The 20311-nt window shown below is 57.4% G+C and overlaps 8 protein-coding genes and 1 non-coding gene across 9 annotated transcripts; 3 read left to right on the forward strand and 6 right to left on the reverse strand.

The window, feature by feature from the left end:
- Positions 1–663: 663 nt before the first annotated feature.
- L226DRAFT_489271 (glycerol kinase) lies at positions 664–3135 on the forward strand. The gene is made up of 8 exons (XM_067677267.1): positions 664–743; positions 802–888; positions 945–1057; positions 1151–1346; positions 1408–1540; positions 1593–2001; positions 2053–2446; positions 2521–3135. The coding sequence occupies exons 1-8, from the start codon at positions 691–693 to the stop codon at positions 2732–2734; spliced, it is 1599 nt and encodes a 532-aa protein (XP_067533979.1). The 5' UTR covers positions 664–690; the 3' UTR covers positions 2735–3135.
- Positions 3136–3369: 234 nt separating this feature from the next.
- On the reverse strand, positions 3370–4722 carry L226DRAFT_524191 (uncharacterized protein; the record flags this gene model as incomplete). The annotated part of the gene is made up of 3 exons (XM_067678871.1): positions 3370–3416; positions 3542–4607; positions 4675–4722. The coding sequence occupies 3 exons, from the start codon at positions 4720–4722 to the stop codon at positions 3370–3372; spliced, it is 1161 nt and encodes a 386-aa protein (XP_067533980.1).
- Positions 4723–5496: 774 nt separating this feature from the next.
- L226DRAFT_t154 lies at positions 5497–5574 on the reverse strand. The gene has a single exon. It is a non-coding gene; the product is annotated as a tRNA-Gln (tRNA).
- A 966-nt stretch (positions 5575–6540) lies between these two features.
- On the reverse strand, positions 6541–7031 carry L226DRAFT_110158 (uncharacterized protein). Its single transcript, XM_067672122.1, has 2 exons — positions 6699–7031; positions 6541–6642 (listed from the first exon to the last, which is right to left on the reverse strand). Exon 1 carries the CDS (start codon positions 6947–6949, stop codon positions 6722–6724), a length of 228 nt encoding a protein of 75 aa, XP_067533981.1. The 5' UTR covers positions 6950–7031; the 3' UTR covers positions 6541–6642; positions 6699–6721.
- A 545-nt stretch (positions 7032–7576) lies between these two features.
- On the reverse strand, positions 7577–8090 carry L226DRAFT_110250 (uncharacterized protein). The gene has a single exon (XM_067672125.1). It carries the CDS (start codon positions 7933–7935, stop codon positions 7675–7677), a length of 261 nt encoding a protein of 86 aa, XP_067533982.1. The 5' UTR covers positions 7936–8090; the 3' UTR covers positions 7577–7674.
- Positions 8091–9775: 1685 nt separating this feature from the next.
- On the forward strand, positions 9776–13388 carry L226DRAFT_110214 (uncharacterized protein). The gene is made up of 4 exons (XM_067672123.1): positions 9776–9956; positions 10007–11785; positions 11865–12964; positions 13018–13388. Exons 1-4 carry the CDS (start codon positions 9920–9922, stop codon positions 13138–13140), a joined length of 3039 nt encoding a protein of 1012 aa, XP_067533983.1. The 5' UTR covers positions 9776–9919; the 3' UTR covers positions 13141–13388.
- Positions 13389–13903: 515 nt separating this feature from the next.
- Positions 13904–16490, forward strand: L226DRAFT_510889 (high nitrogen upregulated cytochrome P450 monooxygenase 2). Its single transcript, XM_067678277.1, has 11 exons — positions 13904–14156; positions 14209–14296; positions 14351–14693; positions 14745–14822; positions 14890–15109; positions 15167–15190; positions 15243–15317; positions 15368–15512; positions 15564–15808; positions 15863–15952; positions 16010–16490. Exons 2-11 carry the CDS (start codon positions 14252–14254, stop codon positions 16419–16421), a joined length of 1677 nt encoding a protein of 558 aa, XP_067533984.1. The 5' UTR covers positions 13904–14156; positions 14209–14251; the 3' UTR covers positions 16422–16490.
- L226DRAFT_536526 (uncharacterized protein) lies at positions 16441–17050 on the reverse strand. The gene has a single exon (XM_067681139.1). It carries the CDS (start codon positions 17029–17031, stop codon positions 16663–16665), a length of 369 nt encoding a protein of 122 aa, XP_067533985.1. The 5' UTR covers positions 17032–17050; the 3' UTR covers positions 16441–16662.
- A 78-nt stretch (positions 17051–17128) lies between these two features.
- On the reverse strand, positions 17129–18223 carry L226DRAFT_110240 (uncharacterized protein). The gene is made up of 3 exons (XM_067672124.1): positions 17984–18223; positions 17369–17932; positions 17129–17304 (listed from the first exon to the last, which is right to left on the reverse strand). The coding sequence occupies exons 1-3, from the start codon at positions 18053–18055 to the stop codon at positions 17227–17229; spliced, it is 714 nt and encodes a 237-aa protein (XP_067533986.1). The 5' UTR covers positions 18056–18223; the 3' UTR covers positions 17129–17226.
- Positions 18224–20311: the final 2088 nt, after the last annotated feature.

A 20311-nucleotide genomic window follows, 5' to 3' on the forward strand; every position in this document is an offset into this window, starting at 1 on the left:
GCAAGATTGCGCCGAGTCGGCCGCGCCGTAATCGATGGGTTGCGATGCATCGAGTGTTTCGGCGAGCGGATTGGAGGTGCGAGCCCCTTTCTTGCATTGCTCGGGGGCTGCATGCGTGGCCACATACTGGGAGCATGCATTCCGCACGTTAATTTCAAGGACAGGGTGCTGGACGGCCTCCTGAGCTGAGCGCCGGGAGGGATGAGAGCCTGGTGGTGGTCTTCTTGCGCTTCCGATCGATCGGAGAGTGCCTTACATACTGCAGCTGATATTGGAGAGGATGATGGGACCTTGCCGGAACAGAACAGAGCACGCAAGCTTCCGAGGGTGCGGCGGGAGTCTACGGGAGAGTCAGATGTTCGCTCGGGCTGCGCGTTGAGACAGCGTGACGCTCTCTGGGCGACATCAATGCTCCGTGTCTGTCGGGCACCGGATGCACACGGGGGAGGAGGGGAGGGGTAGTCGGAGGAGACGGGCGAAGAACGGTTTGGCCAGATCGGCTGTCAGCTGACGGCCGGGCCGAGGTCCCGGCGTTCAGTATTGCCTGTGCGATCGAGGTGCTATCGGCCATGACGCTCCTCAGCTCAGCCCAGCGTCCGTCAGCGTCAGGCGTCCGTTTGCCAATAAGTATGTGCCCAGCATGCGGAGCACCATCTCCCCTCTCCTTACCCCGCCCCCACCCCCACCACCATGTCTGGACTCAAGCACGGTGAATTTGTCGGCTCCCTCGACTGCGGCACAACGTACGCACCCCTTTCTCCCGTCCCCGACGACGTGCTGATCCCTCTCCGCCCCCTCTAGCTCGACGCGCTTCCTAGTCTTCGACAAGTATGCCGACATCGTCGCCGAGCACCAGATTGAATACCCCCAGTATTACCCCGAGCCCGGGTGAGTGTTCGCGTCGCGTGTCTGCTCCTATCGTGTGCTCATGCCCTTCCCCGCAGTTGGCACGAGCAGAACCCCGACGAGCTTGTCGAGAGCTGCGAGGTCTGCATCAACGAGGCCTCCAAGGCTCTCGAGGACGCCGGCTGGGCAAAGGAGAGCGTAAAGGTCATCGGTACGTATCCCCATCACTTCTCGGTCACTTGACGTGAAGCCGCTCAGGGACAACAGTCATGTCTGACGCGTCCATTCCCTCGCAATCTCGCAGGTATCACGAACCAGCGTGAGAGTACAGTCGCCTGGAGCCGCAAGACCGGCAAGCCTTTGTGCCCCCTCATCGTCTGGGACGATGCCCGCACGAAGAACACCGTCGCCCATTTTGAGCGCAAGCTCCAGCTTGAAGGCATCAATGTCCACGGCCGCATCAAGAAGGGCGAGGACGCTATCGAGGCTCTCCGCCAGATGTTAGTGCCGAGCCCCATGTGATTGTCCCCCCGTGTGTTCTGATAGCCTGTTTGCATGTAGGTCTGGTCTTCCCATCTCGACCTACTTCTCAGCCATCAAGCTGCGATGGATGATTGACCATCACGAAAACGTACGCAAAGCGCACGATGAGGACGACCTCATGTTTGGCACTGTCGAGTCCTGGATTCTCTACGTATGTGCAGAGCCTTCGTCCACCTATAAGCGTGGCTAACCCCTTTGTCCAGCGCCTTGCCTCTAACGGCGACAAACTGCACATCACCGACGTCACCAACGCGTCGCGTACCCTTCTCATGAACCTCAACACACTCGAGTGGGACCCTGCCCTGCTCGACTTCTTTGGGATCAAGAGCTCTGTCCTCCCGAAGATCGTCTCCTCCTCTGAGGTGTACGGCGAGCTTCAGAGTACTGTTTTGAAGGGTGTCAAGGTTGCTGGTCTTGCAGGTGATCAGCAGGCTGCGCTCATCGGCAACAAGTGCCTGAGGCAAGGTGAGGCCAAGTGCACGTACGGTACTGGTGCCTTCTTGCTTTTCTGCACCGGCAACGACGTCGTTCTCAGCAAGCACGGTTTGCTCTCGACCGTCGCATACAAGGACGGTGCGACCGGCAAGCCAGTATATGCGCTCGAGGGTTCCAGTGAGTGCTATGTTGTATCAGTTTTGCACATATACTCAAGTCTGTCCGTAGTCGCTGTCGCTGGTAGCGCCATCAAGTGGCTGCGCGACACCATGTCGCTTGTCTCCACCGCTGGCGAGGTCAACACCCTCGCGGAGTCGGTCCCCGACACCGGAGGCGTGTACTTCGTTACCGCCTTCTCCGGTCTCCTCGCGCCGTACTGGGACCCCGGCGCGGCTGGTCTCCTCATCGGTCTCACCGCATACACCACCCCTGCGCACATAGCACTGGCCACGCTCGAGGCCAACGCGTTCCAGACGCGCGCGATCCTGGAGAGCATGAAGCTCGACTCCAAAGCGGATCTCAAGCATCTCATGGTCGACGGCGGCATGACGAACGGCGACAAGGTCATGAAGGTCCTTGCGGACATCGGCGGCTTCACTGTTATCCGCCCCGAGATGCGAGAGTGCGTTCTCTTTCCTTTGCGCCTCATCATATCCGAGAGTTCGGAGGACTGACCACGTGTGAACGTGAATGCAGGTCGACTGCGCTCGGCTCCGCGCTCCTCGCCGGTTCCGCCATCCGCCTGCACGGGTGGGACATCAGCAAGCCCGAGACGCTCACCGAGGTGAACACGAAGGGCAACGTCGAGTTCGTGCCGAACATGCCCGAGGACGCGCGCGAGAAGCGGTGGCAGGGCTGGCAGCGCGCCATCGAGCGGTCCGTCGGCTGGGAGGAGGGCGTCGACGAGTAAGCTCGGAGCTGCTCAGGTCCCTGCTGCTTAGTCCCTTGGGGAGAAGCATTGGCACATGGGCGTTAGGCCCGTGCTGCTGCTTGAGTGCCAGAAGCCAGAATGCGGCAGTGCTCATTGCTATCCTTATACCTGGACGTTGAGCGAAGAAGACACGAATATTCTTGTATACCTAGTTAGTATTCCTCGTGTATCAAAACGTGTATTCCATCCTTCTTCGTCGTGTGCTTGTGCGTTTGGAGGTCTGTTTGCTGGGGCTTCTGTCACTGAGTCTGCATCTCTCCCTGGACTAGGGATGGTTACGCTAGACTCCCGCAGGCAGCAGGGAGATCACACACAAACACACAGAATATCCCAACCGTATATAACACCGAACGTGTACTATCGATATCCAAGTGAACGAGCCTGGGTTTGTTTTGTGACTCTGAGCTCAGGAGAGAATCGAGACGTTGCGGTTGTAACCGAGATCGCGAGGGCGTGGGCGTCTGTATTGCCAAAATCGGACCGTCGGTGTCGGTCCGATCTTCCTAGCCTCCAACAGCTGACGTCATGCGTGTACATTGACCGAGAGTGCACATAGTGGGATGGTAGCTAACACTGCGGCCAACTGCACATGTACTCGATCATATCCCAAAACATTACACGATGTTTCTCATGTCCTCGTGCATATAGGAGATGGAGACGTCTGGACGACTTGAAGTTCATGGAAGCAATGACGGAGAGAATAGGGAAGGATTCATGGAGGTGTACTCGAGTACGCCGAGGGATTGCAGTACACAGAAAAAGGAAAGTGCAGATAGTATGGCGCACCGTTGGCATACACCTGAGGAGCTGAGATGTATGAGGCCATCATAGCTTGCATGGGCTCGCTTCCTGACGACTCGCCGGGGGCGTTCTCGGGGGTTCGTCCAGGGCAAGCGTATGGATGGACACGATGAGAACCCGACGCAACGTTGCGTACTGGCCCTGACCGTCTAGTGACCAAGCCAGGATATGGGTCTTGCCTTGATGTGCCCGCCGCGTAGGTAGTCAAGTCCGGAACTGGAAGCGTACCATACTGCCAGTCCAGATCTCCGAGTTGGTAAGACAGTTGTTGAGGACCCATCTGCGACAGAGTACTAGTGCCGCTCGCGCCACTGAGTGAGTCGAGGATGGTCTGCGTCTCAGATATGCCGGCCAGCCCGAATGGTTGACTGTACGTGTACGGATGCATCAGTGGCCACTGGGGTAGCGGTGGCGGCCAGGTGAGTGCAAGCATGCTGGGCAGAGTGTTTTGCGGCATCGATGACGACGTCGAAAAACAGAGGTAGTCCATATCGTTTGAGATGATAGGAATCTGTGCTTGCTGGTGTGGCGCTGCGATGTGCGAAGCGTCGTCGGGATGACTGCTAGCCGCCATAGCCGGCGCAACGTCGAAAGGACGACAGGAGACGTACAGCGTTGACGAGGGAGAGGCCGCCGCGAAGTCGCTCTTGAGATCTTCATACTTAGTGGATGACGGTATCCAGGTATGACTTGCAGGTTCCGGTTCGACCAGGAGGCCAGCGGTGCCTTGCACCAAGGTAGAGACAAAAGCAGGAGGGACACCGTCCTCTAGGTTTCTTCGTGTCTTCCTCATCTTGGCCGGCCGGTGAGGCGCGGCGAGGTCTATGCGCATGCACAACAACGGCGTCGCCGGACTGTCGTTGAATATGACGACGCCGCCCTTGCCCCATTTCTGGAAGTCCTCGAACGTCACTGTGGAGGAAAGGGAGCCCGGGAGGTGCACGACTTCTACACTTCGAGGCAGGGAAGGCGCTATCGGTGCGGGAAATGTGCCAGTCGAGCGATATCCGCGCGAACGGAGGAACATCTCGTCCTTCCAGTGAGGGAACATCTGAGAGCGTCTGTCAGCGGGAAGTTCCTGCCTTGTAAAGGGCACTGGCAGTGGCATGGTAACGTACCTCCGGACAGTTGAGCGCCTTAAGCTCAATCGGTAGTTCGTGTGGCATGTGGACCGAGGCTGAGGACGAAGGAAGAGGATATGATGAAGAGCTGGGTTCGAGAGGGATCGTATCTGGCTACAAATACCATCCGCCTTGAGGCAACACGGCCTTGGGGTCGCACTGGACACCTCCACGTCGAAGAGCATAGCTGGCCCGGCATACTAAGCCCAATGAAGTATGCCATACCTGCTGGCAGTCTGAAAACGCTTCAGGCCACCCGTACAGCCTCCTATGGTGAACGAGGATAGCGCGTCGGGCCCAGGCGGGTGTGAGGTGGCGATGAGCGCACAGTGACACAGCGCACTTACCCCATAGGGAGACCTCTGCCAGCGTGCAACCTGTGATTGGGAGGGCTGCGGACCATGTTTTTGAGTGAGTACCAGGAAGGTGGAAACCGGATCATGACTTACTCCAACAACAAAAACAAGTTCTGCTCTGCCAGGCATACCGAGCAGATTGCCGACGGTCCTTGCGAGCCTCTGTGAGGTTGGCGGATGGATGCACGGTCACGGTGCATACGATTAGAGACTCTGACTCCGAGTCAGACTCTTCGGAGGCGCAGCTTCGTCGTCTTCGGTCCGGGCCTACTAGTACTATCGGTTTGCTAATAGTTATCAGTCTCTTGCCGTGTAGCATCCCCTTGTAGTTGAGTATCCTACTGCAGCAGGTACAGCACCAGTAGCTTAGTTGATAGTAAGATCTGGTGTGAGACACGACGAGGAATGCGCTGAGAATACAACAACAGATACAAAGCAAAAACGGTCTCTCAATGCTTCGAGAAGGCACTACCAGGAATCGAACCTGGGTTTTGGGAACCTTCCTCAGAATCCCAAGTGATAACCGCTACACTATAGTGCCACATTTTTTTGTATACACAAATTTATATCACCTTGCGACAACTTTACCGGCCGCAGCCCCCGTCGTCAAGCCTCCGTGTTCGTTGCGCCCGCCTCGGTTCCCCCAAAATGGCATCAAACCCGACGCCCCTGCGGCCTGCGCACGGATGGGCTAGAGCGTTCCAGCAGAACGGCAGCCCGCATGAAAAGTCTATTCGCCCGTGCCCGTCCGACCGTCGCCCACGAGGAAACGTTCTCTACGGAACACCGAAGAGCGGGGCTAGCCTGGAGCCCACACCTTCCCCCGTGGGTTCTCGAACGGGGCGAACAGTGCGCGCGCAGAGCCGGCTTGGGATTCCGTTATGGATTTGTATTGAAATTTGAGGGAGGGCCACTAACCCGCAGGAACGTTTGTCCAGCGGTTCCGAGTGCTTCTGGACTTGGGAGCATTTGTACAGACTCTTCGCGAGGAACTTCGGGGAGGAACTCTTACTCAGTTGTGCGAGGCCGAGATGGTAGCGAGAGAAGCAACTCATCAATGCCATGCATCACAGTCGGGTCAGTCGGGCACGGTGGGCGGTGATTGGCTCTTGAAGTCGGGTGTTGTTCGATCTATGTATGTCGCTTTGCTGTAGTAGTGCACTGTCACGACAAATATATTGAAGTATTCAGGGAACCTGCGCTGGCGGAGTGGACGATCATAGACAACACTGAGCAGCGGTTCGCAAGGTCAACCAACAGGAAAGTGGGTAGTCCAGTGAGTAGTAAACGCAGAGCGTCGAAATCGGAAGGCGACGTACACTGCAGTCTGTAGTCTGCAGTAGGACATTCTCGACGAAAGGAAGATCACAGCGTGTCAGGTACGTTGATGGTACTGAGGGAGTGGTGGGAATCGATGCCGCATGTCCACACGTTGCGGAGAAGCGTTGCCGTCCATGTCGTCCTGCACTGAGGGTTGAAGGCGATGTATGATCTGCAGACTGCGGTCCTGCCGGAGACGTTTCGATATCCTCTTCCGCGGTTCTTTGTTGCGGACGTATCACACACAGCTAGACCCGCACGTTGGTGGGTGCGTCGACATATGAAGTTGCTATCGGAGAAATGCGTCAGACAGCGGTTTGATACAGACAAGCCGCTGTAACTCACAGATGCGTGTGTCGGACATGCGGTTACATACAATTCCGCCTGTCACTGTTGATGGTACCGACGCGTCGAGTGGACACTAGTAGACATAGACATTCGGGCGTCGGGGTCCATGGGCCGCATTCTGAGGTTAGGATACACGGGGACGGGAGAAGCTCAAGGTTGAAGTTCAGCCACATCACAGATGGCACCGGGAGCGCCAGGAAGCCGGCGGGAGATTTCCAGGAAGACCTCACAAAGTCGAGGTAGATCATGACGTCGGCTCTCAAGGATACGTCCAGCGTGACAGGTAGCGGGTGTAGCTCGCACGGACGTCATTCATGGGGCCAAGGTGGGTTGGGGTGTTGAGGCGTCGTTGGATGAATACGTGCTCACTGCTGGGAAGTGAGGTCGCAGCGCCACAAAGGCCGCAGTCACCCCTGGACGGGCGACATATGATGTTGACATCCATCACGCCTGTAGGATATCTATCACTGTCGCTGTGCTGGATTAGGCGGATGGGTGGTCAGCCGGTCGGCTGTGAGAGCAGAACTTTGAGAAGTACGACATACTTTGATACGGGACAGATGTTCTTGTCGTGGTATTCCCAGAGCTTATCGTCATAGGCGTCGGCGACACTGGGGCACGGCGGGATGCTTGACCAGCGAGCCTACCAGTCGCGGAGTTGATTGGGCTTAGCGTATGATAGCGAGCGTCGGTGCCTTGCCTCGCAAGATCAGTCATTATGCGGGGTCTGATTTGACAAGTCTGGCAAGTGGCGGCGACGATCGAAGGTTTTGCCATGCTCACTTACTTGATGCTTACTCCAGGGTTCGGAGAAGATTCACAGAGGCGAGACACGTCCCAGGCCGCGGGCGGCGCATGGGAAGAGGTGCGGCGGTAACTCAGTTCATACGATTCGACGCTCCAGCTTGAACGCGAGAGGCTCATCCATATGGCCGAGGAGGTGTACCGCATTTCTGTGGCTCGATCGCGCGCCTCAATAAGTACTTAGTGTGGCACACGAGCGGGGGGACGTGGCGAGAGAGCGCGGCGGGGGGGCAAAGTTGGGAAAACGGTGGGGAACGCGGCTGGGAGATTGATAGGGAAGATGATGGTAGAAGACAAGCTGTGGCACAAGAAGAGGACGCAGAACAGAGCAGGGTTCTGACAGACAGGCCTGCGGGCGTCTGCGGAACCTTCCATAACGGGGGCAATCCAGGGCGCGGCGCCGGCAGCTGTGCACCATGGTCCTCGCCATTGTGTCCGCTGGCTGTTATCGCTGGACACAGAGAATTCGAGAGCGCATCGCACGGGCGGGCGACGATGGGTCCAGCGTGCAGCGGGGGGCCGGGGGCGTCGTCGGGAGGTGGGATGGGGGGATGCTGCGAAAGCTGAGAGATCTGGATCGGTCGGTTGAGTTGTAATTTACTGGTCGCGAGCGCGGCGTCCCTTGCTGCACTCTCGACCGCGACCGCCCCCGCCCCCCGAGCGACGGCAAGTTCAAGGACCAGCGTCCCCCACTCGTTTTCTCCTTATTTTCTTTCTGCCGGCGCGACTGAGCGATCCGGATGCGTAAGTCGGAATTCTCGACGGTCTCCTCGACAGGTTGGATTCCGAAGAACCAGAGCACGCCCGTCAGGCATCACTCCTCCCAGCTTCATCAGTCCAACTCCCATCACGTCCTTCCTCCCTCTTCTCCCCTCCTCACCCCCCGTGCCCGCACGGCGTCCACCAACAACAAGGCCAGCTCCTTCGCTGCCTCCGTGCGCTCCGTCTTCCACCGCTCCCCCCACCGCGCGACCTCTGCCGCCTCTCTGCGTTCGGCATACTCCGCCAACTCCTCTGTAAAGCCCCCGTCCTACTCCTCCGCTGCAGACCCCAATAGTCTCCACCCTTACGCCTCCATGGTCGCCGCTCCTCTACCTGTTGTATCCAGCCACGACGCCTCGGACGAGGAGGAGGAGTGCCCCGTCTGTCTCGAGCCCTTGAGCTCCTCCTTCAGGCTCCCCGGAGAGAAGCCCCATATCGTCCCCGAGTGTGGACACGCCCTTCACGAGGTGAGCACCCTCTCTTGCCGCTCTTCCTGCTCTGGCGATCCCTCTCTCCTCTCCTTCGTTTCCATCTACCTGCTTCTTCGACTCGCATGGACGGGTCATCCTTGTACTTTCCATCCCCGCTTTACTTCCCACGTCCGCGTCTCTTGCTCTCCCCGCAGTTTATCTGGGTCTAGAGCTCTTCGCTGCTTCAAGTTGCACTGCATGCATCTGGGACTCGCACTCTGGTTCGCGACTGCGTGAGAGCCGCGCATGTTCGCATGTTCACTTCGCAAGATGCGGGTAGGGGGCAGCGGAGACTCGCATGACACGTCCGTTTGCCCTTGGAGGTCGTGCCCGCTCTCCATTGCGCCAGATCCGTTTTGACGTTGAGCCACGTCGCCGACATACCGTCGAGACCTTCGACGTCGGGTGTGGACCCATTAGCCTGGCGTGATCGAGCGCATAATGCGCCCTTGGCGGGCACTTAATCTGGCTCGTTCTGGCAGCGTGCGGGGGTTGCGAGCACGCGCATCCCCAGCTCACGTCTCATTAGGCGGGATCGGTACAATGCCGCTGTCAGTCAGTGCGTTAGAGACTGCCACGCTGCGCTGCTTGGGGACCGCTTCGCGCAAGCTTTAGGGCTCGAACCATATATGGAAGGAAGGCGTGTATTGCAAGCGAAGCGGTAACCCCGCGCTCTCCGTTCAATTGCTCGCCTTCCTCCGGCCCAGCGCATAGAGCCACGAACCGTTCTCTTTCACAATCGCGTAGCGTGCTCTTCGCAACGGGTCGGCCTTGGGCAAACACAAGTCTAGCGTTCGACGCGATCGCTGTGAGCGCCTCATGGTCGAACCACAGCGGAGTGCAGTACTGCGGCCGGGTCAACGCCTGACAGACCGCGCCATTCTGGGCAAACATCCTGAACTGGCACAGAATCGATCGTGAGTCGTGAAGGCTGTACTAGCAATGATACTAGACGTGCTGCAGGTGAAGCGATCGCGAGGGACTGCTTCAATTGCTTTCTATTATACATATTTGAATCTCCATTCGCCTGCCCATCCCGTCTCTATGACTATTCGCGATGCTTACCGTGCTTCTTATTAGGCGTGCTTCACTGCTGTATATGGCCCACCACCCGGCCCGTCTCGCGCTGGCGGTGTCATCCGCAAGTCGAACCTTGGAGTCTGCGGCGTATGCAGAAGACCAATGAAAGTAGGTGATGGCGATGGCAGCAAATCCAATAGTGCGTTCATTCAGGCTTCAATGGATGCATGCGATGCTGAGATTCCATAGAATTGGCCGCCTTGACTGGGATGGGTGATCCCACCGTTCCATCAGTCTTCCCTGGACGCGATACGCCCTCGTCTATGCGCTCCTTTAACGGTCCTGGACACCCGCACGGGCGCGGGGGTGCCGTTCCCCAGAAGCCTTTTGACCCCACAGAGGACGACCCCGTCGAGCACAAGTCTCATTCGCATTCACAGGAGCAGTCACACTATGTCGTTGCGCCGTCCATTCACGTCCAATCCGAGTTCGCATCCATCACGCGAACATCTGAGCCGAGCCAGCCACTGACATGCCTCGTCGTCGTTGAGCTCCCTGGAAAACGGACGAACACACACGTCCCCGGCTCCGTCATGCCCATGGCTGAGCCGTTCACGCCGACGCCCAAGAACACCAGTGTCTACCGCGACGGCAGCAACCATTCTGTACACTCTGGCCCCCATTCAGCTGACTACGCCATGTCGCCACAATCCCAGCACGTCTCCGCCGATCGGCAGTCGCAGAATGGATCCCACCACTTGTCCCCTTCGACATCCCATGACCCCCTCGTCACCTCGCCCATCGAGCGCGAGATCATCCAGGATGAGGATAACTCGCCATTCAGCGCTATCACCGAAGACCTCCGTAATCGTATCATCGATTGGAAGGGTCACCCTCTGTCCGGCCTCGGTCCTCTCCAGATGTACGACCTTCTGTCGGTACGGCGAGACGCGCTTGTACGCGAGTTCTTCGTCTACCTGTTCAAGGAGGCGATCATTTGCGTTGTCGAGGAGAAGAAGCGGACCCTTGGCCGCCTCCTTTCCTCCGCGGGCGCGGCGTCCGCGTTCGGCGACGGCACAGGGTCCGGCTCTATCAGCGGCGGTAATTCGCAGCGTGGCGTCCTTCGCCTCAAGGGTCGCATCTACATCAGGCACATTCGCCAGGTCACAGATACGTCCGTGTCTGGCGAGCTCAGCCTGACCATTGACATGGAAGACGAGCGGTTAGACTCGTTCATCCTGATCTTCAAGGATCGGTCATCCCTGGAGACATGGAAGGCGCATATACAGGCACTTGTTGCGCTCTATCAGCAGACGACCGCACAAGCGCAGCAGCCACCGTCACAAACTGACTATGGGCGCTCCCCGGATCTCGAGGAGTTCGGGGGGAGCGCGAAGGCGGCGCGGATGCTCAGCGACGAATTCGGCGGCAGCCAGAAGGCGATGCGCATGCTCAGCGGGAGCACGACAAACACCACGGTCAGTACCGCCGATAGCTTGCTGAATGGGTCAGCGCGGTCGACAGTGTCTTCTAACACGTCGTATGGTTCCGCTTCGCTCGGACCGCGTGCGGGCCTCCACCAGAAACTGTCCACGCTCGAGGAGGACGACGAGCTCAGCAGGTACTCGTCGCCAACGCCGCTTGTCGCCCCGCACATGTCCACTGGCCCGTCCAACTCGCTCACGCCCCTCCCCCACCCGCCCATGGACCTCATCCTCGTCATCTCCGTGCCCGGTCCGAACTCGACGCCCAGCACGGCGGCGCTCAAGATGCGCGTCATCAGGACGTCGCTGGACTTCATCCTTGCGTCGATGGCGCCCAAGGACCGCCTGAGCTTGGTCACCTTCGAGGTGGGCCTTGGCGGAAAGGTGCGGAGGACGCCGTTCCTCTCTGTTGGGAAGGCGCCGAGCCGGCAGCGGCTGTCCAAGTTCATCGAGGACATCGGGCGGCGGGAGGAGTTCGACGACGAGTTCCTCGTCAGAGTGTCGCCAGAGGACAAGACGGACGTCGTGACGGCTGTCAACAATGGTGAGTCGCAGCAGTGACATTTATGGGCGCTTTTGTCCGGACTACGAGACTGATTAATGATTGCTGTCGTGCTTGACAGGACTGGACATTGTGCTGCAGCGCAAGTCGCGGAACCCTGTCACGGGCTTCGCGCTTGTCAGCGACTCGTCAGACACGACGCGGCGCGCGCAGATGGACCTTGTGCTGGCGCGTGCCGAGGCTGCGAACGTCCCCATCCACTCCTTCGGCTACGGCCGGTCGCACGACCCGGCATCGCTCTGGCTCATGTCAAACCACACTAGCGGGACGTACACGTTCGTCAAGGACTGGTACGACCTCCGGGACTGCTTGGCGGGGTGCATCGGCGGCATGATGTCCATTGCGATCATGAACATGAAGCTGCACCTGAAAATTGTCGACGGGAATCGATTCCGAATCCGGAAGATCTCTGGTGGCCCGCTCGCTATCCTCTCTTCGGACGGCCGCGATGTCGACGTGGAGGTCGGTGAGCTCCGATACGGCGAGCGCAAGGAGATGCTTGTCGAGCTCGAGCTGGACAACAGCGATGTCTCGCAGAGCCCGATCTCGCCTCAAAACGCCATGTCACCGCGTTCGCTCAATGCGACTGACGTCTTCAACCAACGCATGGGTCTCGATGCGCTTTCGATCGGCGACTTGCCTGACCTTGCGGAGGGTATGATGGACCGCATGATTGATGAGGTGCCCGTGTTCGAGGTCGACGGCTCGTTCTTTGACCCCAACGCCGCGAAGCACGTCTCGCGGCTCGCACACCCCGTGCTGCTCACTGTCACTCTCCTCCCGAACACCGGCAGTCGGCCACGCACCCCAGCGACGAACGGCTCCGACCCGGTCATCGTCCGTCGGCGTATGGAGCTCCTTGCCTCGGATATGATCACGCGCATGCTCGTGTTGGTCTCGAGGCGGAACATGCCCCAGGCGCAGAAGTTGATGAGCGAGACACGACGGATCCTCCACACCGTGCTACAAAACATCTCGCAGACGTTACCGCCGCCACAGCGCGATGGGGGCATCGCGGCGAGGAACCGCAAGGAAATCCTCACGCTGTCGGCGGTCAGGGCAATCCAGTCCATTATGCAGGACATGCAGATCCTGTCGGAGGCGTTGGACGAGCATGCGGATACGTTTGCACTTGATCAGCGGAACTTTGGCGCGCAACAGGTGAGTTTGTCGTTGTCTCTTTGGGTTGACGTACGAGCTCAACGTGTGTCTAGGCCAAGGTGCTCCGCGACCAGAAGAGCTGGAGCGGTAGGAGCGCGATCGAGCGTCTGTTCTGGACGATCGACAGCTCCATCGAGCTGGTTTCTCGAAGTACCGACTGGGTTGCACGCGAGTGATTGCGCTCGTGCTCTGGTGTTGCTTCCATATGTATATATCTAACGCCTTACCCCTGGACTCTACCCTCTTCCATCCGCCCTTGTTGTCGCCTCGCTCACGTCCTCCGCTCACGTTGTCTGTCTGTTGAGTGTCCTCCCGCGCGCCCCTCCACCACATCCGCGAACCTGTATCTTGTTTCCATATATCGTTCTCCATCTCTCACGTGCGGCCCCTACCTTCCCTCGCTCTTGACCCCGCTCGTATCTTTACGAACTCACCTCTCTCTTTCTTCTTCTCTGGCTCTCGTCCGTCTCTCTTCCCCTCTGTACGGCTGTTTGTGTTCTAGCTTCCGTTTCCTGCTTGCAGCCTCTATCCCTGTTACCCCAGACACCCCCTGCCTCTCGTTACCCCCGTTCTGTCCTATCGTTTGTGTCGTCGTCTCGTTTGTCTCTACGGTATACCATGCCTCGCACCCTCGGATATCTCAGGCTCAGGGCGGGGTTAATTGTCGTTGGTCAGGATTGGGCACGGCCGAGCGTCGGGGTGGCGGTCGAACATCTCATCTCGTACGCCCGCGTCGCGTCCCCCTCGCCGGTTTGTATTTCTGTTGTGTAATGGTAGATAGATATGCAAATATGCACATGCCTTTCTTTCTTTCCATACTCCATCGGCGCGTGGATGGGTGCAAGGTGCCATGATCCCGGTAAGCATCTTTGTTGTGTTCTATGGTCTTAAAGTTGTACGGAAAGTAATACAGAACTGAAGGCTCTTGACCTCGTTTTAGCATCTCGGGTGCTTAAGAGGGAGCCTTTGTGCAGCTTCGTGCCCATCTTGAATCAGCACGGGATCGCGTAATCCCGAGGAGCGGGAAACGTGGTATCGGCACAGGTCTCACCCACTCAGCCTAGCGGCAGTGTCCTCATCTCCACCCTCCGCACCTTCTACGTACCAGTCAAGTTCGGAAATCACTATGTCCTGTGTTGAAAGGCTCTCGCCGGTGTCAGTTATTGCAAATCGCATAGGGATGCCGTCTATCGTAAGCTCCGTTCTCCTTGGCTGTGACGAGCTCTGACGATTGATTCTTAAAGCGCAAGGGTGGGCGAGTTCGTCAAGTTCGCATGCACGACATCGATGTCTCTACGTGACGTATCACCACTGACCGTGCCCCTTGCCATTGTGCGTTCTTCTTGCCGGCTCTTACTTTCGGTTTGCTGATCATGTCCCGGACAGGTTGCGCACCAGCTATTCCGTCGATATGAGATCTATAGTGTCTCTATCCACGCTTTCCTCTTCCTTGTACCACCTGCACTCGTTGCAGTGCACGTCTCCTCGCAGTCGTCCTGTACGCTGCCACTTTCAGCTGCACTCGTCAACGCTCTGGTCTCGTACATAGGTGCGCTTGCGGCGTCGGTCGTCGCCTACCGACTCTCTCCGCTCCATCCACTTGCGCGATACCCCGGTCCTGTCTGGCGCAAAGTGTCCATGATTGGGCCAGCGATCCTCGCGGCGACGGGGCATCGGGCACAGGCATTTGTAGAAATGCATAAGAAGTACGGGAATATCGTCCGAAGTGGTGGGTGTCTTTGGCAAGGGTAAGTCGATGCGAATGCTGATGCCTCCGCAGGACCTAATGAGTTGTGCATCATCGACGCATCGCTGGTGGGACCCCTGTTGGGTCCCACAGGTCTTCCAAAAGGCCCAAGTGAGTTGGTGCATCCATCCATGTGCTTGTGTTTGCGGTCTGTATAGCTGACGATATATGCTGGAAGACCACGTCGGTGCATCAGTGACCCCCGAACATGTATCACTGGCAGGCATTCAGGATATACCGTACCATCTACAGCGTCGACGCCCTTGGAACCGCGGGCTCAACCAGAACGCTCTCAAGGAGTATGAGCCTCTCATTTTCGACAGACTACAGCTCCTTGTCCGCAGGCTCAAAGAGCAGTCCGGGACTATTGACCTCGGGCTGTGGCTCAAGTACTTCGCGTGGGTGGCGCGCCCTCCAACGAGCTGCAGAGCCCTACTGATGTGATCTTCGAATAGATACGACTTCATGTCGGACATGGCGTAAGAGAATTATCATCAATCTTTCATTAGGGAGCTAACGATACATTCGCAGATTCGGGGGAGGATCCGAGCTACTCAGGGAAGGTGATAAGAACAATATCTGGTCCATCATCGAGGAAGGCATGGTGTATGCAATAGATAGTCACTCTTATCTCCCTATACTTATAGCGTCTTCAGCTTTGCAACCATCCTGCATACCCTACCCTGGCTGGGCACGTACCTATTCAAGATACCCGGCTCAATCAAGCCTCTACTCGCGATGCAGCAGACCACAGCGCGGCTCGAAAGGGGCTCGAAGACCCGAGATCTGTATTACTACCTGGTAAGCACCGGGGTTGGATATCGCTCAACGGTCACTTATTCGACGCTGAAGAGCAATGAAGACCTTCCTGACAAGGATCCTCCCTCTCTCCGAGAGCTCGCGGACGATGGAGTCCTGGCAGTTGTTGCGGGTTCTGACACCGCTTCCCTTACCATGACGAGCGTGTTCTATCTCCTTCTGACCCACCCGGAGACCTATGCAACACTGCAAGAGGAGATCGATACCTTGTACCCTCCCGGTGAGCCCGACTCGGAGACCAAGCACCATCATGAGATGCCGTATTTGAACGCAGTGATGTGAGTGGAGCATGCCTCCGTTTAGGTGTCTGTACTTACTTAAGAAATTTACAGAAACGAAGCTCTCCGCCTCTTTCCGCCTGTTCCCTCGGGTACCCAGCGTCAAGTACCTCGCAACGCTGCGCCGGTCGTGATTGGTTCTGTGTACGTCCACCAAAGAGTTCGCAGAAGCCGAATGCTCATCCATACCCTCGACTCAAGTGTGATCCCGCCAGGCACCGTGGTGTACCTGCCCACCTTGGCTCTCCACCGAGACCCCCGCAACTTCACGTTCCCCGACGACTTCTGGCCTGAACGCTGGCTCATCGCGTCCGGCCAGAGACACTACGAGGAGGCGCGCCTTCCGTCCTCTGCATCTAGCCTCAGAAAGGCGGATCGTCCGGAGTTTGTCCACAACGAGGCCGCTTTTACACCGTTCTCTATAGGCCCTATGAACTGTCCCGGGAAGGGCTTAGCGATGCTGGAGATGCGCATGGTGATAGTCAAGTTGATGAAGAACTTTATGTTGGAGCTGCAGGACGGCTGGGATCCCGCGACGTATGAGAAAGAGTTCAAAGACTACTTTACTGCGGCGCGACCGGATTTGCCTGTCACTTTCCGTCTGCGGCTGTAATGCTGTCGGCGTCATTTGTGTGGATGATAGGGCTCATTTAACTATCACTATGTATCCTATGTGCGTCACGACTATCTTAATCATTAACTGTGATACAATCAGATTGATGTAGTGCCAACAATACAGGAGTGCTATCGTGCGAGAAGAGTCTCAGAATCGAGTGGGACGGCCGAAATGAAGATAGAGTCACATTGAGGGGGAGTACGCAGGTCCGTTCACTTCAAGGAAGACATCAGGCGGGTCACAGAGGAGACAGCTCATTAAGGTCGAATACCCCACAACCTGGAAAATCGGGTCCTCCGCCCGCCCATGGGCGATTATAGGCTTGACCACCAGACCCCCCCTTCGCGCTAGGACCAGCGCTTGCCTGCTTCTTGACGGTCTTCCACGAAGGCCCCGCGCCCACATCCTCAGCGACAGATCTGGGTGCACCGCGCTTGCGCTGAGTCCGAGTGATTCGCGGATCTGGACCCTGAGCTGGGGGGACCTGAACTTGGACGGGAGGTGTCTGGGCGAATGGTGAAACGCCCGGGGGGTATCCTTGCCCTGATCCGGCGGCAACGGGATGCTGCTGCAATCCGGGTTCAGGACTCCGCAACAGTTGGTGCATAGAGATGACCGAGAGGACGCACCTGCAGGTTTGGGCCGTGAATGCCTTGCGCTCCAGATATAGGTGTCATATCAAAGCTCCCGGGACGATCCCACGGTGGTATTGCGCTTGCGGGGGAGGGGTCGTGTGCCGAATGGGCGTATAAGGATGGATAGCCATGAGCACCTGGAGGGACCCATGGACCCAGATCTCCAATCAGCGGCCCTTGCTGTTGAGCTCTCGGGTCCGGAATGAAGAACCCAGGACCAGGTGCTCCGGGGTAGGTGACGGCGTCTACGGGGAGGGAGCCCGTATCGACGACATAGTAGACTCCGGGTACGACTTCGACTATACGCACCGACGATGTACCGTTTGCGAGTCTCTCCAAGCCGTGTTCATATGCCTGGCCGTCGTCGGCGAACCTAGCAGACCACGATGGTTCCCGGCTAGATTGGGCAGCTGCCGGATGCGGTACTGCCGACTGAGAGCGTCTGGAAGTGGTGGGGGATGGCAAGGCAGAAGTCGGCGGCGCGGGGCTGGATGCAGGAGGCCAGAGCGGAGGGATCGCTGAGGGATCGCTGGGTAGAAAAGCGGCCGACGGAGGTGGTGGAAGCGGTGGGAATGTGGCATTGTACTGAGAACGCCCGCCGTGGGTGCCGGGATACAAAGAATTCCCATATTGTGCGGAGACAGCTCCCGGCATCGGTACTGATGACGTGCTATACGCCGCGCTCATTGGACCAGACCCATCGGGTGCCGCGTTGTAGTTGTGGAACGTGTAGGTTGCGCGTTCGTGCACAAGAGATGAGCCCACGGGCATAACGGCTCCTGTGGTTGTGGAAGGGTGGGGGTGGGAACCTTCAGCATGTTGTGCCGGAGCGTTCTGCGCTTCCTGCAACCACGTCGACGCGCTATCCGCCATCTGTTGGGGACGGTCAATGACGTGAGCCAGAACACAAAGGCGGTGACCGACCATCTCTTGGAAAGGTTGCACACCACGCTGCACGTTGTACCTGTCCGATGCTTTCACTTTCCTTGAAGCCATTGAGGAAGAGGGTTGAGGGGTGTAGAGGCAGGAGCGGGAGAACAACCTCGAAAGACTGTGTGCCTAAATATGCCGCCGATCGAGTGAAGGCCTCCGCCTCAAAACCTCGGTATACCGACGAGTGTCATTATTCGCAGTCAGACTGGGCTGCAGGAATTCAGAGCGCTCTCAGAAAAGGCAAGGGAGTCGAATGCGGGGAAACGGGACCATTGGACAGATGTCATGCAGCCAGGAAGAAGCGCTGCAACCGACGGCTCAGAAAGGGATATCCATGCTGCCGGGATCACAGATGAATATGAGGATAAGGTTCTTGCGGTAAGTGCCCTACAGCTGTGCAATGCTTCTGGGCCAGCAGCGAGACGCTCCGGTGTTCAAACTCACAGGTACGGTCCTCCGTTCAGTGCGCAGTTTTGGAGGCTTCTTCTACATAGGCTGGAATGGAAGATGGGATCTGGGCAATCTACCTGGTTTAGAAGATCGAGTCAGTACTCCTGAATGCGTTCGTGGGCGCGACTTCCAAGGCGATGATAATCATGTCCGTACCAAGTCCGCCGAGGCATCTTACGTAGTAGAGACGGCGATGGCGGGCGAGCACATAGTTCGGCAAACTTTTCGGACGGACCAATCCATGATGCAGCGGTGCTCTTGACTGAGACCACAAAGACGCGTAGCGAGTAGCTGCGGTAGGATCAGGTCATCGAGAGTGTCGTCAGGCTCGTGAGTCGTGACGTTTGCTCGAGCACCCTCCAGATCTGGCGGAGAGGATGAGGTCCGACGGCGCTGACGGAAACATCGGATTCACATGAATGCGATTCCTGTGGGCGTGTCAGACTCAGTTCATATATCGGAAATCCGAGGATAACGATGTTGTTGCCTTACCTAGCCCCATTCGGCACTAACTCGTATCCTACCAACTCGCAGGACATCGTCGACGTATTACTCACCCACATCTTCGAGGAGTTAGAACTCAGAGGGTGCTATCATGATGATGGTGGTACCGGTGGTACGAATGGGCGCGAGCTGCGGGCCTCGCCAGCGCCCTCCCAGCGGCGAAGCGGAGCGCCCGCAGCTATTCTAAGCGCTAAAACTTGTAGAAGCCCTGCAAGAGGGTATGATGTCCACGGGGATCAGACAACTGTCCTGGTGATCGCAAATTGGTCCGCCGTAAGTGGCTCATCGGTCCTGTCTGTACGGCACCTTTGTCAGTCCACTACAGCGTCAATGTCCTGTGGCGGGGAGGATTCTGCCAGCGCTATATGGCGCTTCGGTCTGTCTGTTATCGCTCAACTGTCCACAGTTTGAAGAATCTAAAGATCCACTGCATGGATTCCCTTCAGAATTTCTGAGACAGTTCCCAGAAACCCCTAGATACAGCGAAAAATAATCAGCTGGCGACCCATGGCGTTGAACATTCTCCATGTTCCTGCTAACTTCAAGTGCCCGCATAGCGCGCACAGCGGCGCTACGTGCATCGGCAAGGTCGGGAGAGAGCCGAGGCTAGCCGAGAGGGTGGGAAGCATAGCGCGCGTCGGATGGCCTGGTTAGCGCTCGCATTTCGTGCACGCAGAACATAATGAAGGAGAAGAGATACAAGGAAGCTAATATTTTTCCTGAGATGAGAGGCTTCATAATACGCAACTTCCAAATTTTGAAGAGGAACGGATGAGTGGTGGAGGAGATCCTTCAAACGGCGGACAGTGTATCGATAATTCGGCGTGGAGGAGCAAACGTGCGGACAGGTTACCGAAACGGCCGGACATGATACCGTTTTGCAGAAGCCCTAGCCCTCCCCCCCACACTGGCGTGGCGGCTTTCCCCCGAAGGTCGTCCTTGCGCAAGAAGCTTGCACGAGACGGACAGAGAGGTAAAGAAGATGGAGGACTGAAAATGCTGAGTGTACTCACTGACAGGCTTCAAGTTGATATAGACTCTAAGCCTGAGGCCTGAGGGATGTACGCCGCACGGTCAATACAGCCTGAAGGACATGACACATGAGGCCCAATGCATCCAAACTCTGAATGGAAGGTTACGTTGATTCTCTATGCTCGCCAGCTTCGTGATGGTGACTGACTGCATCCTGTAGTGCTGACGGTCGATTCAAGTGGGGAGGACTCGCACCTATTCTGTGCACGACGGTGACGAGCTTACTCTGTTCGCGGTTCTCGTGACTATATGTGATACGATAAGTATCGTCGGTGATGGGTAGTGCACGCCGCTGCACGCGTACCACCGCCTCCAACACGTCCTACGACCACG

Source organism: Lentinus tigrinus (assembly GCF_003813185.1).
Source record: "Lentinus tigrinus ALCF2SS1-7 unplaced genomic scaffold L226scaffold_18, whole genome shotgun sequence".
In the NCBI taxonomy this organism is placed as follows: Eukaryota; Fungi; Basidiomycota; class Agaricomycetes; order Polyporales; family Polyporaceae; genus Lentinus; species Lentinus tigrinus.